At 41.4% G+C, this 15,128-nt stretch overlaps 1 protein-coding gene across 1 annotated transcript in view; it reads left to right on the top strand.

Annotated features, from left to right (window-relative positions):
• The window catches only part of UNC5C (unc-5 netrin receptor C), a 248,586-nt gene that overhangs the window by 171,056 nt on the left and 62,402 nt on the right, over window positions 1–15,128 (top strand). The window contains exons 4-5 of the mRNA XM_031066482.1: window positions 1,677–1,820; window positions 15,090–15,128. The exon at window positions 15,090–15,128 is cut by the window's right edge and continues 53 nt beyond it. Of these exons, the coding sequence (XP_030922342.1) occupies window positions 1,677–1,820; window positions 15,090–15,128 (183 nt within the window). The remainder of the gene's footprint in view (window positions 1–1,676; window positions 1,821–15,089) is intronic.

Below are 15,128 nucleotides of genomic sequence, written 5' to 3'. Positions count from 1 at the left end.
TGAAATAAAAAGGGAGCTGGGCTGTGATAGTCTCTAGCAGGAAAATACATCTCATTAGAAAGCATTCCCACCAGAGGAGTCTGTGGTGTTACATGCCTTAATTCCTTTCTGCTGCCAGGTTGTTGCCCAAGCTTGGGACGCAGGCAGCATGCAGCCACAGTGGCAGCGCACAACTGTGTGCAAACAGTAATTAATCACTGGCTCCCTGAATGGAGCCTCTGTGAGGCTGGAGGCAAATCAAAGGGCTGACCTGCTTTCCAGTGCTTGAGGAACACGCCATGCTGTACAACTGGGAACATTCACCTTATGAATATCCCCTTGTAAGCCCTGTGGCAGGAGGCTGAGGGTAGCTTGCCTCCACAGGCTCGAGACTGTGCTCAGCAGAAGGACCTGCCCTTTGGTGTTTGGTGACGGGGACAGCCTGTGCATGCTCTGATCCAAGGATAATTCAGTTCAGTTTCCTGGCAATTCTGGAAAGAAAAAGAAAATCAATCTCACTACACAAAATATTTGTACGTGAATTTATATATTCAAGGCTGTTTGCAAGAGTGCATCTTTGAAATGGCACTGGTGTTCTCTACAGGCAGGTATGCATTAGAAATTTGTCAATACTTTGGCATCATCAGCAAAGAGCAAATATGCTGAGAAAAGGTGTAAACACTTTCTCCCACCCAGTATTTAAGAGCCTTTAGACCAGGGAGTGCATTTTGAAGCAAAGAAGGGGGTTGTGTCAGTGTGAAACACAGTGGTTGTCATTAAAGGATCCACACATTTTGCAGTGATGCTCACAGTGGTGTCTGAGACGCCGCAGAATTTCCTTGCACTTAGAAGAAGCAAAAAGGCTTCCCCAGAGAGAGCACTGTGTGGGAAATGTGGGCAAATCTCAATCTGCTTGGGAGGATGGCAAGTGGGTCACTGTCCTCGTGGGTGCAGCTGTGGGTTGGGGGGAGGGTTGTGCTGAGATGGGTTATGGAGGGCAGGGCCAGAGAGACTGCCAGGCACTGAATTGTGTTTCACTCTTTTATAAAATCCCTTTAAAAATATCCCAACATCTGTAGCATATATGACAGTGGTAGTGTCCTACTAAGGCACTACTTGCCTTAAGTATAAGGCAATAAGCTTGCAATAAGCACACTGCAGCACGTGTGCTCATCATCATGAAGTATTGGGACATTTTCTGCCATCCTAAAATCTATTTCCCTGGCAGCTCAGTATCACAGTGAACAGGACTTCTCCCTGTGCTGTGTCTGTCTAGCAAAAAGATATGAAGTACAAAAAGGCTAAGGAAGTCATATAAATTGAATGATTATGTGGTTTTATGATATATCAAAATAAAACTGGTCTGGAATGTCCCTTGATGTAAATTGTCCTAGAGATGTGGTACAATTTATATTAGTTGAGGCGCTGTTCCTCCAATTTGTCTAAAATACATGCTGTATGTGATGAAAGTCAAAATCTCCAGCAATTAGTTTTTCACTCACCCACATCTCTCATTATGCAGATAAAGTGTGAGTTTCTTTCCCTTCACATCCTTATGACAGTCTGTGTTGCTGAGTAGATATTTGTAGAGAAATGTAAGGTCTCCCAGCAGCTTTGCAAGCAGATTTCTGCAACGACGCTCATTTTCTGTCCATCAGTAAGGCCAGCACTGACCGGTGTTCCTTGCCCCCTGACAGGTCTGATTGTGCGGGAGGTGAGCATCGAGATCTCGCGGCAGCAGGTGGAGGAGCTCTTCGGGCCGGAGGATTACTGGTGCCAGTGCGTAGCCTGGAGCTCTGCAGGCACCACCAAGAGCCGCAAAGCCTACGTCCGCATTGCCTGTGAGTGCTCGGCTGGGCAGCGGGGGTGGTGGTGCTTACCTGAGGAGAAGTGCAGTCTCTGCCATTCCAGGGAGATGTTTCGTTTCCAGCCATTCTGTATTTTGTGCAGTTGTTGATGCATACTGAAACTGAGGCCTTCAGAAATATTCACAAGAGTTTTGGTTTGTTCTCGTCTTAAGAGCTAAACCTCGTTCTCCTATGTGTGGCATCAAAACCAGTATTTATTGAGTACAGCAGTTTTATGTGCCCATAAAAGCGCCTGAAGCTAATGAGTAGGAACCTTAACAAAGCGAGCTATGGAAAGAGGTGATAGCTGTTCTTTTCACAGAACCATAGAGTGGTTGATTCTGGGAGGCATCTTTGGAGGTCATCTGATCCAACCATTGGCTCAAGCAGGGACGCATAGAGCCAATTACCCATGACCATCTCCAAATGCCTTTTGAGTATCTCCAACAAAGGAGACCCCACCACCTCTCTAGACACCCTGTGCCACTGCTCTGTCACCCTTACAATCAGAAAGTGTTGCCTGATGTTCAGAGTGAGCTTTCTGTGTTTCATCTTCTTTCCATTGCCTCTGGTCCCATCACTGGGCTCCACTGAAAAGAGCCTGACTGTGCCTTTGTTGCACTCTCCCATCTGGTGAATAGGATCCCTCTGAGCCTTCTCCTCTCCAGGATGAACAGTCCCAGCTCTCTTGGCTTTTTCTTGTAGGAGAGTTGCTGCTGTCATCTTTGTGGCCCTTTGCTGGACTGGTCCAGTATGTTCATGTATCTCTTGTACTGGGGAGCCCAGAACTGGTCCCAGCACTCCAGATGTGACCTCACAAGGGCTGAATCAAGGGACAGGATCAGCTTTCTCACCTGTTGTCAATGCTTTTTCTCTAGCACAGCCCAGGACATCATTAGCCGTATTTGCTAACATTTGCTACATTTCTCACTTAATGTCAGCTTGGTGCCCACCAGAACACCCAGACTCTTTTCTGTAAAGCTGAAAATATGTATCACTGCAGTCAGATAATAGAGCTGCTGTTCCTTAGCAAAGAAAAAAGTGTGTGTTTAGCGTATCATGTGGTCAGGTTGGTAATATGAGTTTGAAAGTGGTCATCTGAACCCTAGAATTTCATCATTGTCATTCATGGCTACTAGCCTCAGTATTTATTTGGAACCATTCCCAGATTAGACCCCAAGAACACAGGGCAACCAATTCCCTGAAAACAGATCTTCATTTGACTGTACAAATATTTAATGTTCATTAATTTTCAAAGAGGTGCTTTTCTTTGTAATAGAGTAGTCACACTGGGGACTCCCATTTCTCTTTCACATGATGAAATACTGTTCTGTATAATAGGAACAAAATATATCATCTATAATTGCTTTTCTTCCACTGCTTTCACTCAGGAAAAACACATTTTGTGAGAAAAGGTCATTGGAAGCTGGATTTGCAGCATACTTATATTCCCTGCACTGTGCCTAGCAACTTATAATAGGATAAGAGAATTCTTCCAGCCAAATAAACCTTTTCACAGACATATTAGAGAAAGGACTCTCTGTCATTATAACTCTCCATTAAGGGCTTGATTCTCCTTCTCTTCTTGAGAAACTACTACTTGGTTAAATCCTCAAAGAGGAGGTACCTTCTGTATAAACATCTAGATACAAATCTCAGAGGTGCTATTGAAATACCCATTTTTGAAAGCTTTTATTCCAAGTAAAATAGGAAATAGGGACCTGTACTTTTAAGTATAGGCCTACCCTCAGAGAAGAATTTCCCCAGGGCTAAGGGGAATTAAGACTATTGTACAAGACAGTCTTCCTGCAAAAGCAGAAATGCCAATACACGTGTGCGTATTGCTTTCTCATGGCAGGAAGCTTTTCAAAACTTTGAGGATTTTCCTTTTTTGTAATGAAACAAAAGAGAGTGGTTTCAATTCTTTTTTTCTTCCAAGCAGTCAGCACTTCAGAGAGGCTTAGCGATGTTTGAACAGGTTTTTTAGATTATGACTTTGCAGTTAACTCATTCAGTAGATTCTCATGTCCTGCCAGGTAGCCCCTGACAGATGACCATTAAATTAACACAGTTTGGAAGTATTTTATATATACTTAAGTGTATTTTACTTGATATTTAAGTAATTTTTGTGTCCTGGCATACCTGAGCACCTAATTCCTATATAACACATAATCATTATTTGTCAATGCAAGTTATTTTATATCAACTGACATTCCCAGGTGTCCACATTTCTATTGAAGGTGCTCATAATGCAGAGTTTGCTTATTTTACTTACTATATTTTGGAAAGAGGAGAACAATCAGTTCAGTGATTTTTCCAGAGTCTCAGTGGTTTTTTTTTTTCCTCCCAGAAAAGTCTAATTAAATAAATACCAGGGAATTTTAGACACCTGTAACTCAAATGTGGCTTTGTATTTTACTGAAGTTTTTTTAACCTCTTGTGCCCAAATTTGGGATTCTTGGACAGCTGTGACATAGGCAAGTCACTTAGAGTCCCTGGGATTAAGGATTGAAGTATGAGTCCTTCAATCAGTGGATTTTAAACCAGCAACAAAAGCACATTCTCTGCAAAATTCTCCATGCACAGATTTCTATAAATTTGTCAGGTAACTCCAACCTACTTTCTGGGAACTCGGAAAGATGATGTGGGGAATATGCCTTACTTTTTGATGTCATTTGGTTTGCAAGACCACTACTTTAACCTCAGTTACACCAACGCTCATCTGTATTCGCAACTTTGACTTCTTAGGACTGAATCTGCACAGGCAATAAAAAAAAAATTGTGTCATAACAAACTTGCAATGCAGCTGGTTAAGCATTCTGATGGCTACACAGTGTGCCATGAGGCTGGGATACAATGGAGGTTCTATGCAGTATTTATTAATCCAGGAAATCAAGGATGTCCAATCTTAAGAGGGACAGAAGAGTCCATCTCTCCACATCAATCTGTAGCTATAGCTGCTTATTTGTCACCAGTGCAGTCTTCCCTTTTAATTGGCACAAGAGTGAGCACTGACACCTTTGGGAAAGGTGAGGGGCCAATGGAGCATGTAAACTGCTTAAGTGGAATTATTTATCTTAATACCTGAACCTGGTGATTTTATCTTGACAGGGGCAATTGTAGCATAACTAGCCATATCTAACACATAAGGAAAAGCTTCTCTCCTCTTTCTCTCTCTCTCTCCATCATCTCCCTCTCCCCTCTCTCTTCCCGTTTCTCCCTCTCCCTGTTCATTTACTTCTCCTTTTCTCCTTATCCACTTTCTGTTTTTTCTCCCTTATGCCCTTACGTCTGATTCTGGAATTATTCTGTCCTCTCAAGGGCTGAAGCTGCACTCCATTAAAACAAACAAACAGAAAAATAGCACCCAGCATCACTGTTCACTGAGCGTGTAATAGAATTAACTGAAAAGTAATTTGAAAGTGTGAAAAATGTGCATCCTGGAAAAGCAGCTTGTGTTTGTTTAATACAGGGTCAGGCATGTGTCAGAAAGTACATAACAACCTGGTCAATGAAAGTTCTCTGTGAAAATCAATTGCAGCATTGCTTTGACCAAGAGCTTCAGTTATTCAGGAAAGGAATGATCTATAAATATGGACTAAAGATGCTGCTGGTGTTCAAAGGTTGCCCATGCTGGCAATACAGACAGGAAAAGAGCCTGAGTTTAAAGACAACATTCCAGCTTCCTTAAGTGTTCAGGCCATTTAACAGCAAATGTCACTCCTGGATCATTATGCCTGTGCTGGGAAATGACTCCCTTCTGTGTAGGCTGTTTCTGCAAAGGCATGTTTTTCCTGTTTCATGGAATTCAGTGTCTTGGGGCGTCGGTGTGCCCATGAGAGCAGAGCTGAGCATTTCATCCTCTTAAACCAGCAGATTTGTCGGGATTAATTTTCACTTTGCCATTTTAGATATATCAGAAACCAAAAAAGTAGTGACACCTAATGTATGTATCCTGGTGGAGCTGGAAAGATACAGTAAATTTTCTAAGGTATTTGCCTAGGAAAGTGCTAAAACACATTTCCTATTTATTCGCACATTTCTGATTTATTCTAGGCAAATCCTATGAGGAGCCTTAGAAGTCACTAATATGTTTTGATGCAGTTTTTCTTCTCAATTAAAAAATTTTCCTGTTATGGAGGATGGGAGAAAGGAGGGATTTTGGACAGCTTTGCCTTTGGCTGTGAAAAATGCAATCAAATATAAAGTTTTAATGTGAATTTTCTGTAACAGAGCTGTTGCCACTGAGCAGATAAAACTGAATGGGGCAAAATTCCTGTTAAAACAATGAATGAGATCTGAGCCTGTGTAACCAAAAATAGAGTTAAACCCACTGAAACATACATCTGATAAAGACTAAACAATAGCTGCAGGATTTGACCTAATTTTTAGATCAGATAATAAAGGAGTGGCTAAGACAAATTGCTTTAAACCCCTGTGCATAGAGCAAACTCACTTTTCATTTGCACCACTTTGGTGTTGCTGTAGCTTCACTGACTTCATGATGTTAACCCATGCTCTCCTTGAGAAAATATAGTAAAAATTTAAGCCCTTAATCTGCTCCCAGGTTTTGGATTTGTTAAACATCTATGAGAAAATAGAAGCTTTTTCTGTAATTTCTATTACCTTTTTTCTATATTTTTCTGTTTCTTCTATTATCTTTTTTGGTGTAATGGATATGAATAGTTTGTTCTTCTCCTTTATCCACTATCTCAAAATCAGAATTAAAAAAAAAAAAAACCAAGAAAAAAGATTTTTAAAAGCCCTGATGTAGTAAGGAACTGTGCTTGTTAATCTTTTTTTTACATTCTGTACTAGTTTCCCACGTACTTATCTGAAAGCCTTTATTCTCCCAGACATTTTTTCAAAGGCATGCAGTTAATATATGCATGTCAGATACTGTATACTGATAAGATAAATGCAGTAGAGAAAATTAGATTGGTTCATCTGATGGTTTATCTCTGCTTACAAGGGGTTTGCAGTTATGCAAAGGAGCAGATATGAAAACCAGTCACATATTCTTTAGTGATACTTGTTTATCTCACCTTGTTGTGCTGGGGGCCATGCTCTGTGGCACATGGCTGCAGTGCCTTTCTTCCCTCCCTTCTCCTACCTGATCCAAGCAGAGCTGTGAGGACACGTTCTGCAGCCACTAAGGCATTAGAGCCCTTTACAACAGGAACAAAGTTGGGTGGATGTTGAGATAAGCAGAAGGGAGCTAGGAAGGTCAGCAACTGAAAATGTTAATAGGAAGGTACATCCAGGATATCCAGTATTAAGAAAGAACATTAAAATGTGGTTTGTGTACTTTGGCAAGTGTGTGTGTGAGCGTTAGCAGAGATAGGACCTTAATTCCTTCCTTCCTTGTGTGCCATTTAAGTTGCTACTAATCAATATCCGCTGCTTGGAGTTAATAAAGGGATGACTGAGGCATGTGGTCTCGAGCTGAGATTACTGAAGAGCAGCAGATTACAGAAAGGGCAGCAGAGAGGTTAACTGTGCATTTAGCATATTCAGTCTTACCTGCCTCTCTGCTTGTGCTCCTGAAAAGCACAGGCACTCTTCTGTACCACTTCCCCAGTTAACAGGCATGACCACTCCCTAATTTAAGAATGCAGTTGCAACAGTAATAAATAGAAATTACATTGCACTGTATGGAAAAGCCAAGACTCCATAAATTAGGGTGGACCTGATGCTTGTATTGCTTAAAAAACAAAAGGAAACTCCTTTACTGAATTAACATTAATTTAATCCCTCTGTAGGAGCTTTGAGAATATCCTGCCTGCACTGTCATGCCTAATAAATTATCATCTTTCAGTACAGTCTGATTAGGGCCTTAGTGCTGATAGATCCAGCCAGGAAGTTAATACACTTTTGCTTGTATTTTAGTAGTCACCAGACAGCTGTGTGAGTTATGTTAGTGCATCAGAAGAGCAGGAACAAAACCCCACTTATAAAGAGTTTTCAGTTTAAGTGTTTCAGTGTCTTGTAAATTCAATTCTACATGTGAATTGTAATGTACACCTGGTGTTTCTAATGCCTGTCTTTAGTACCTTTAGCACATCTGTTGTGTAAAAAGTCACCTGTTGAGGTTAAGTCATTTGAACATTACATTTAGATTTATTTGAAAAACAAGAACTTAGGAGTCCATCTTCAATCATCAAATGACTAGAATTACATTTATAAGTTGGTTTTTAGGTTAAGCTTACAACAAAATATTGAGCTATCAAGTAAAAATAGAAGAGGAGGAGAATAGTGTGATCAATGTACACCTGGGAACCCATCTGCTCAGTGGATTCTTGACAAAGTTTGTTTACTTGTATTTTTTACAGTTGTTTCAATACCAAATGTGTTGAGTGGGTCATTCTTCATTATAAGCACAGCCCACAGGGAAGCTGGGTTGCAAAAGATGGTTTAGTCTTATGAGCACCTGGCTGGATTAGCTTGGAGGTAAAGAGGGGAGGGGAAAGAAATGGTTTTCTTGCAGATCTGTAAGCAGTGAGTCTCTAGAATCATTGGGGTATGGTGTTATTCCCAGCTGGCTGAAGATACCATTGACAGAATGAGGGCTGGCCAGTCTGCACCTCCCATTTGCTCAGGCTGAAAATACAAAGGAAACAAAAGAGGACAGAAGGTCCTGGGCTCATGCAGAATGTCTTGCAGATGGTAGCGTGGCAGGCAAAAGGTGTTCCTCTCCTCATTCTGTAGCCCAGGTCGGTGTATAGAGCAGCCTGCATCCCAAAACAAGGTGTGCATTTCCAAGAAACTGCTGCAGTCCCCCTCAACTGTTTGGCCCTGGAAGCTCATGCTGCTTCCTGGCTATGTGGGCCACCAGAGGGCTACAGACAAGCTCAGCCCAAGCCACGAGCTGTCAGGCATCTTTGGAAGGTTCCACCATCTGTGATGTTCCTCTCCAGACTGAAAAGGTGGCTATGTCAGCCTCTTGGTGCTGCAACATTTGTCTTTAGGTCTGGCCAGAAGTGAAACAGCCCCTCCAAAAAAGGACAGAGTAGCACAGAGTTGTGTATTAAGGATTAAGACAGAGTTTTGAGGTATTTACTTATTTCCTCAGTCTTCAACTCCAGCTGCTGAAGTGTGGGCCAGCTGAGAGCCCAGCCCTGTCCAGCTGCAATCCCATTCTGTGAGCTGCAGTGCTCTGGAGGAGGGCAGGAGGCTTTGATCAGCGCCCAGCGTGCAGCTGGTACCGCAGGGGACTCTGCAGGGCAAGACACCACACTTAGAAAAGCCATTGATCGAGGTTGCAGGGGGATCCCCTGATGACACTCCTGTGATTGTCTCACTGGAAATCTGGTTTATCTAATTAATAACAGAGCTGGAATCACACTAGAACAAAATGGAAAAAGAAGAAGAGGTTTTTGTACCTAACCTTTCCATTACTTACCCACCAGTGCGATTGATCCCTTTGCAAAGGTGACAGACTCAGCTGTGAACATTAAAGCAAGGCCAAACTATGCCTGACAGGGCAGGGTTTCTTACATTTAGATTTGAAATTCAGTATTTATTAGATTTTTTTGTAAGCAAAAAGGAGTCTCTCAACTCTATCCGCATTGTGGAAAGTGATGGAAGAGGAAGAAACCCATTTTAGAATATTAGTCATGTTTCTGGAATTAAGAATCAGTCATCCAAGTTTGGGAATAAATGCACTGAGAAGAGTTTTCACAAGCATGTGGATTCTCTTTCATTTTGTAGAGCATCAGTGACATTTTACCAGTCTTTCCCCACAATTATTTTTCTGTTTGGATGTTCTTATTAGGCCAGGTAAAATTAAAACAGAATTGAACCTTGCCTCTTGAAAACACTCTCAGGGGAAGAAGTGGTTGAAATCTTGAAATCTTGGTTACATACCACATATTGGTCCTCTAATAACAGTGAAAATTTTACCAAGCCATATTCACTTTTTCTCTAGTGTTTTTATTGTATTTTTTGCTTTTGATGTGTTTGGTTTTATGTGGATGGCTGTATATACTTACCTATATAAAGCAAGCTATCTTCTGTACAGAAATGCATACTTTTTTTGGAGGTCTTTTCACATTCTTAAACCCTTGTTTCTCTGAAAACACACACTGAACATATTTCTCTCAATAGCCATATTTAATATGACAGTTACATAGAAAAAAAATAAGTGTCTTTTTTTCTTTTTGAGCTCTTAAATCTTGCTTATATTTTAGAATGTTTGCTCTGATCCTGTTCAGTAAACAGGAGGAAAGTTGACATTGGAGTTACTGGAAGAACAGAGTCTAAAAGGTCTACCAAGGGCAGAAATCCATCTTTCCCTGACAGTAATGCTGCCTTGTTCTGTTTGTCTGGTTTGCATCTAATTCCTGGCTGACAAGTGTCCGTTTTTCATGCTCATTCATTAGTCACCCTTGCATTAGCACCACATTGAAGCGCCTGGTCTGCCTCTTATCACATTTCTCAGAAAAGATAAAAGATATCCTTATAGTTTTACCCACCCACACATCACAGTAAAAAACCCAGAACAACAAAGAGATAAAATATATTTGATTAAAAAAAATAATAGGGTTGTTCTTCGCTCTTTCTTAGAAGCTGACAGGTAGAAAAGGAAGGGGGAAATGACTTCCTGTATAATCTATTACCTTTTGCAGGCAAAAATCCAACTTCTGAGTGTTTTGTAAGATAAAAATGTGTTAAACATATAATGAAGTAATTTAGCAGTACATCAAAAATTAGATCTAATGCCCCTTTGTCCAAAAAGCATAACAATTCAGAAGTAAAGTTAACAACATGGTGTACACTGAGAGTCTGATTTCCCATTACTTTATTTCAGTTTTATGCTTATGAAAATTCCCTTATTTCCATGCAGCTCTTTTGCAGCCTTATGTCCTTTGATATCAGAGAGGGCTGTGCAGAGTATTTCAGGAGTCTTGGAGGGAAGTCTCACCATAAGTATGCTGTAAATGTGCTGCAATATATGCCACAAGAGCCCCCTCTGAATTCACTAGGACTGTGCTTTAGTAAGGAAAATAGTCTGGCTGAAGGTGGCAGACCAGAATTGTAATTGCTGCCTTTGGTTTCTTTTATGAACACAGCCTTGAAAGGAAGGTAGAGGTGGGGTAAAGCACCTGGTGGAGGTGCAGGCTGTTACCTGAGCCTGGCAGTCAGAGAGCTGGTAAAAGAAAGGATGGGCCCTTCAGCACCACTGTCCACTCCAGCTCGTTCCACTATGGGGAATATTACCTGCAGAAGGGGAGAAAGGGTATTGCTAACACCAGCAATATAGGATTATTCTACATTACCAAACTAAAAATGGAAAGAAAGTACAGCTGCCTTTCTCTCTTGTCCCCCTGACAGAAGGTAAGGGTAGGGAATGTGCTCTCTCAGCATCTCAGTAACAGGGCTGCTGCCCATCTGAGACTTTCATAACAGAGAGGTCCTGATCCAGAATGGATCAAATGTTTTATTGATTTGGTTTTCCAGGTATATTTTTTGAAGATTATTAAAGCTTCTTTGGGATGTATTTTATTAGTCTCTTACCATTCTCTGGGAAAATGAATCCCTTCTGTCCCCGCTCACAAGCAATTGTAATTTATATGACACTTTGAGAAATTGAAAAGTGTTATTGAAAATACTCTGCTTGGGAAAGATCCAAAGTCCCTCAGTACATTATCAAGCTCACCCACTCCCAGCTGACAGTGTGAGGTTTCTGTGATGACTATAATTGTTAAATGGCAAAGGAAGCTGAAGACTGGAGAATTAGAAGGATGTCATTGTTACCCACAGAAATCATAGCAAGGGCCATAGAGAAAAAGCAGTCATTTCCAAACCCAGTGCTGTCCAAGCAGGATGTTTCATGATAGTTACAGCAGATGAGGATGATGTTTTTCCAGGCCCTTTGCTTCATCATCAGTTAGAAACCCATCTCATGTTTGTCACAACCAGCCAACCTTATGCTTGGTTAGGTCAACTAACCATAAGGGCCCTGCACTGTTGCCATCTGGAGCCATTTGTAGGTGACATGGCTGCTGCGGGAGGTGGTGGGATAAAGCTGTGAACACGTGGGAGGGAGCCAACAGGATATAAGAGCTCCCAGTCTTGTAAATACACAATTATGTACCTTCACCCCAGCCAAATTAGTATAATTTACTCAATAATGTCTAATGGCTCCTTTGAGAACATTACTGCCTATTATATCAAAGGCTTCACTTAGTGTATTTTTAGTTTGTGGATCATTGAAATGCTTGAACCCAACAGTGCCATTAGAGCATCCTCCTACAGCAAGGCCCTGTGGGTGGGGCAGCCAGGAGAGCAGGGGACCCAGAGAGTTCATCTCATCTGCAGCAGCACCACTGCAACTGTTCCCATGGAAGAGGGGCTGTTCATACCCAGCAATTCCAGCTGTTGGTGACAAGATACTAAGGGGGGATTTTTTTACTGTTATTACACATTTCTAGATTAATGCTATTTACTTTTGCATGCACTAAAACTTGGGGATTTTTCTAAAGGCAAGTGCTTTGTGGGAGAGGTGATTGTTGTGCATGTGAGGCAATGTAGAACTAGAGCTCTGTTAAATATTTCAGGTAGGACAGTAAATCAAGATGTCAAGAAAAATATTCAGATTATTGTCTAATCTCCCTCTACTGTCTTCAGCCTGAATACCTGAAAGCTATTATTAATATGCTATTTAATACTGTGCTTATATGCTTCTATTACTGTTACAGTAACTTTCTCATTTTCTCTCAACCATGATATTAGAGCACAATAATTGCATTGTGCATGTGTGTGTACCTGCTAAATGCGCTAAGGTGTACCTGATGTAGAGGTAATCCTTTTCTTCTGAAGATATCTGTGGAACTAGCAATAATATGATCTTATGGGTACTGCTAGCAATATAGCCCCACCTGTTTGCTAATTTGAAGCAAACTGCATTATCCTGACATTATGTGTGCCCAGGATACCTATCAAGCCCACAGGATGGATGAGGAGCCTGGGCCCAAAGAAGAAGGTAAGTTCCCAAGAAACCTACCAGCTCCTGAAAGAGCTGCTCATTTCCATGTTTAATGTGCAGAACTGCAGCAAGCCAAAACTCAGAATTTTGTCCTTGGAAAGACTCCCACCCATGGGCAGCTGGAGAGTTTCAGATTTACTCAAATGGAGCCATAGAACCCAAATGTCCACTGGGTGGCCTGTCAGAGAGGGTGGGATGAAGCTGGTGCTGCTGGCAACGCACTGGGAACTCTGTAGAGACATCAGAGACTTACTGTGGTTGCTGTCCCATGAACGAGCCTCAGTGGCTTGGAATAACTCTAGTGTGACAGGGATGCTGACAGGCACAGCCTGGTGAAACTTGGCATGTCATCCTGAGAAACATTCATGTCCAGATTTTTGCTCCTCTTCTTTGCCCCAAGTTATCCAGTGTTGTAGGGTAGAGCCCCCTTCAGCGAGAGCTAAAGTTGGAATTGTGGGGTTTGTAGTGAGGTGTAGCTGTGACTTTGGCATGAGCTTCCTTTTGACAGGAGGTAATCCCAACCAAGCACAGAGCTGGAGGCAGCAATTAATTACATTGCTGCAGTAGGGTGTACCAAAGCTTATCTTTGGTGCCTTAAACTGTGGCCATAAATCTTGTCCCATCAGAGGGGCTCTCAGCATCCCTGTCCTGTGTGCCAGAAGGAGCAAGAATGCTTCTGGTGGGAAAACAGGTGTGGGGCTGTTTCCCTCATGCCTGTGGTACAGAGGAGGGACTGAGATGCCTCAGCTTCACTAGGGAAATGCTTGGATGTCAGAATTTTGCTGCTATATCAAGTTAAAATGAGCATCTCCAGCTATGACAGAGCTTTTTCACGGTACCATTGAACTGATACTGAATTGCAGGTAGCTGAACAATCATGTTTTCCCAATATAGGATAAGAGATAGAGGTCTCATGCTATTTAAAGCTTCAGGGTATCAGAGCTGGTTTTGGTGACAGCCACCCCATCTCCTTTTCCATCTCTGCATTTGCCAGCCCCAGGTCTTGCCTTTTGGTAGCACTGATGCAGTTCCTTGTGGGTCAGCTCTTAATCACATCTTGGAGGTAATCTAGGAAAAAAATAACTCTTTGCATGTTTTATTTGTAAACCAGTTCAATTCAGTAATCTGTTTTCCAGCCCAGTCATAGGTTACAGCTTCAAAATATGAAATATCTGGCTTTTAAATTGTTCCCATATGACTTTGTCTTGTTGCCAATATGACACAAATATTTGTGCAACCTCACTGTGAGCTGATGTACGGAAATAGTTTGACTTTAGAACAAGAAGTAAAACAAAAATAACTGAGTTGTAAAGTTTTTGAAGTCAGGCCAGCTCTTTGATGTGACTTTGAGCATGGCTTCACATCCACTTGCAGAAGGAACTGGCAGCAGGGAGAAATATCCCCAGTAGCTAGTGGGGCTGAATGCTCAGCTCTCCAAAGCCATATCCTCCCTGGCACAGAGGAGAGGGTGGCAGTCTATGGCAGAAACACAGGGATAGTGATAAGGAGGGAACTTCTCAAGTCCATTTTACCATCAGTGCAAAGATAGATGTTACAGAAGAGTACAAAAAAGCCAGACTTTGCATCTATCCAGTACAATGAACTGGTCTGGTCTTTGGAGGTACATTCAATGTCCTGTCAGTCTTCCATGTTTCTGTGGTGCTGTGGAGGGATCTAAACATGGTTCAACTCCTTGAAGTGACTTTTTATTATTATCATTATTATTACTACATTATTATTAATAATAATAATAACTTAGTGCTACAGGGATAATGATAAGGTGTAGACAAATTGGCTAAAGCTATAAAGTTAATGCTTATGAGCTAAAAGTACATTAAATCACAGCATGAGCACTTTCAGCTATGAGTTTAAGGCAACTCAGTTTATATGCTGTAGTTTTACAGATTTATTTAGTTTTCCATAACTTTCTTTAGTACTTCACTGGTATAGTTTATCAAACAAAAATTATCTGAAGAAGGGACTTGTTTCACTTTTTGTTCTGTGTCTGGACATAACCTTCCACAGGAAGCCTTGGTTGCTCACTGGGTTCACATGCTGTACCACAATATAAGTATTAAACCCACTATGAAATCTTTGCTTAATGTTGGAATGAAGTGAAAACAAGACCCAGACATTTTTTAATGCTTTATTTTACAGGGAGCAGAACTGCTGTCTTCTTTGTCTCTTGCATTTATCCGGTATGGTAATCAAATACAATATAAATGACTGGCTGCTGATAATAATGTTAATTATTTTATTTTCTTCTCCCTTCTCAGATCTCCGGAAAACTTTTGAGCAGGAGCCCTTAGGGAAAG

The sequence above is a fragment of the Geospiza fortis genome, unplaced genomic scaffold (assembly GCF_000277835.1).
Source record: "Geospiza fortis unplaced genomic scaffold, GeoFor_1.0 scaffold11, whole genome shotgun sequence".
NCBI classification, from domain to species: Eukaryota; Metazoa; Chordata; class Aves; order Passeriformes; family Thraupidae; genus Geospiza; species Geospiza fortis.
The sequence above is the reverse complement of the archived record's forward strand: the minus strand, read 5'-3'. Positions and strand labels throughout refer to the sequence as shown.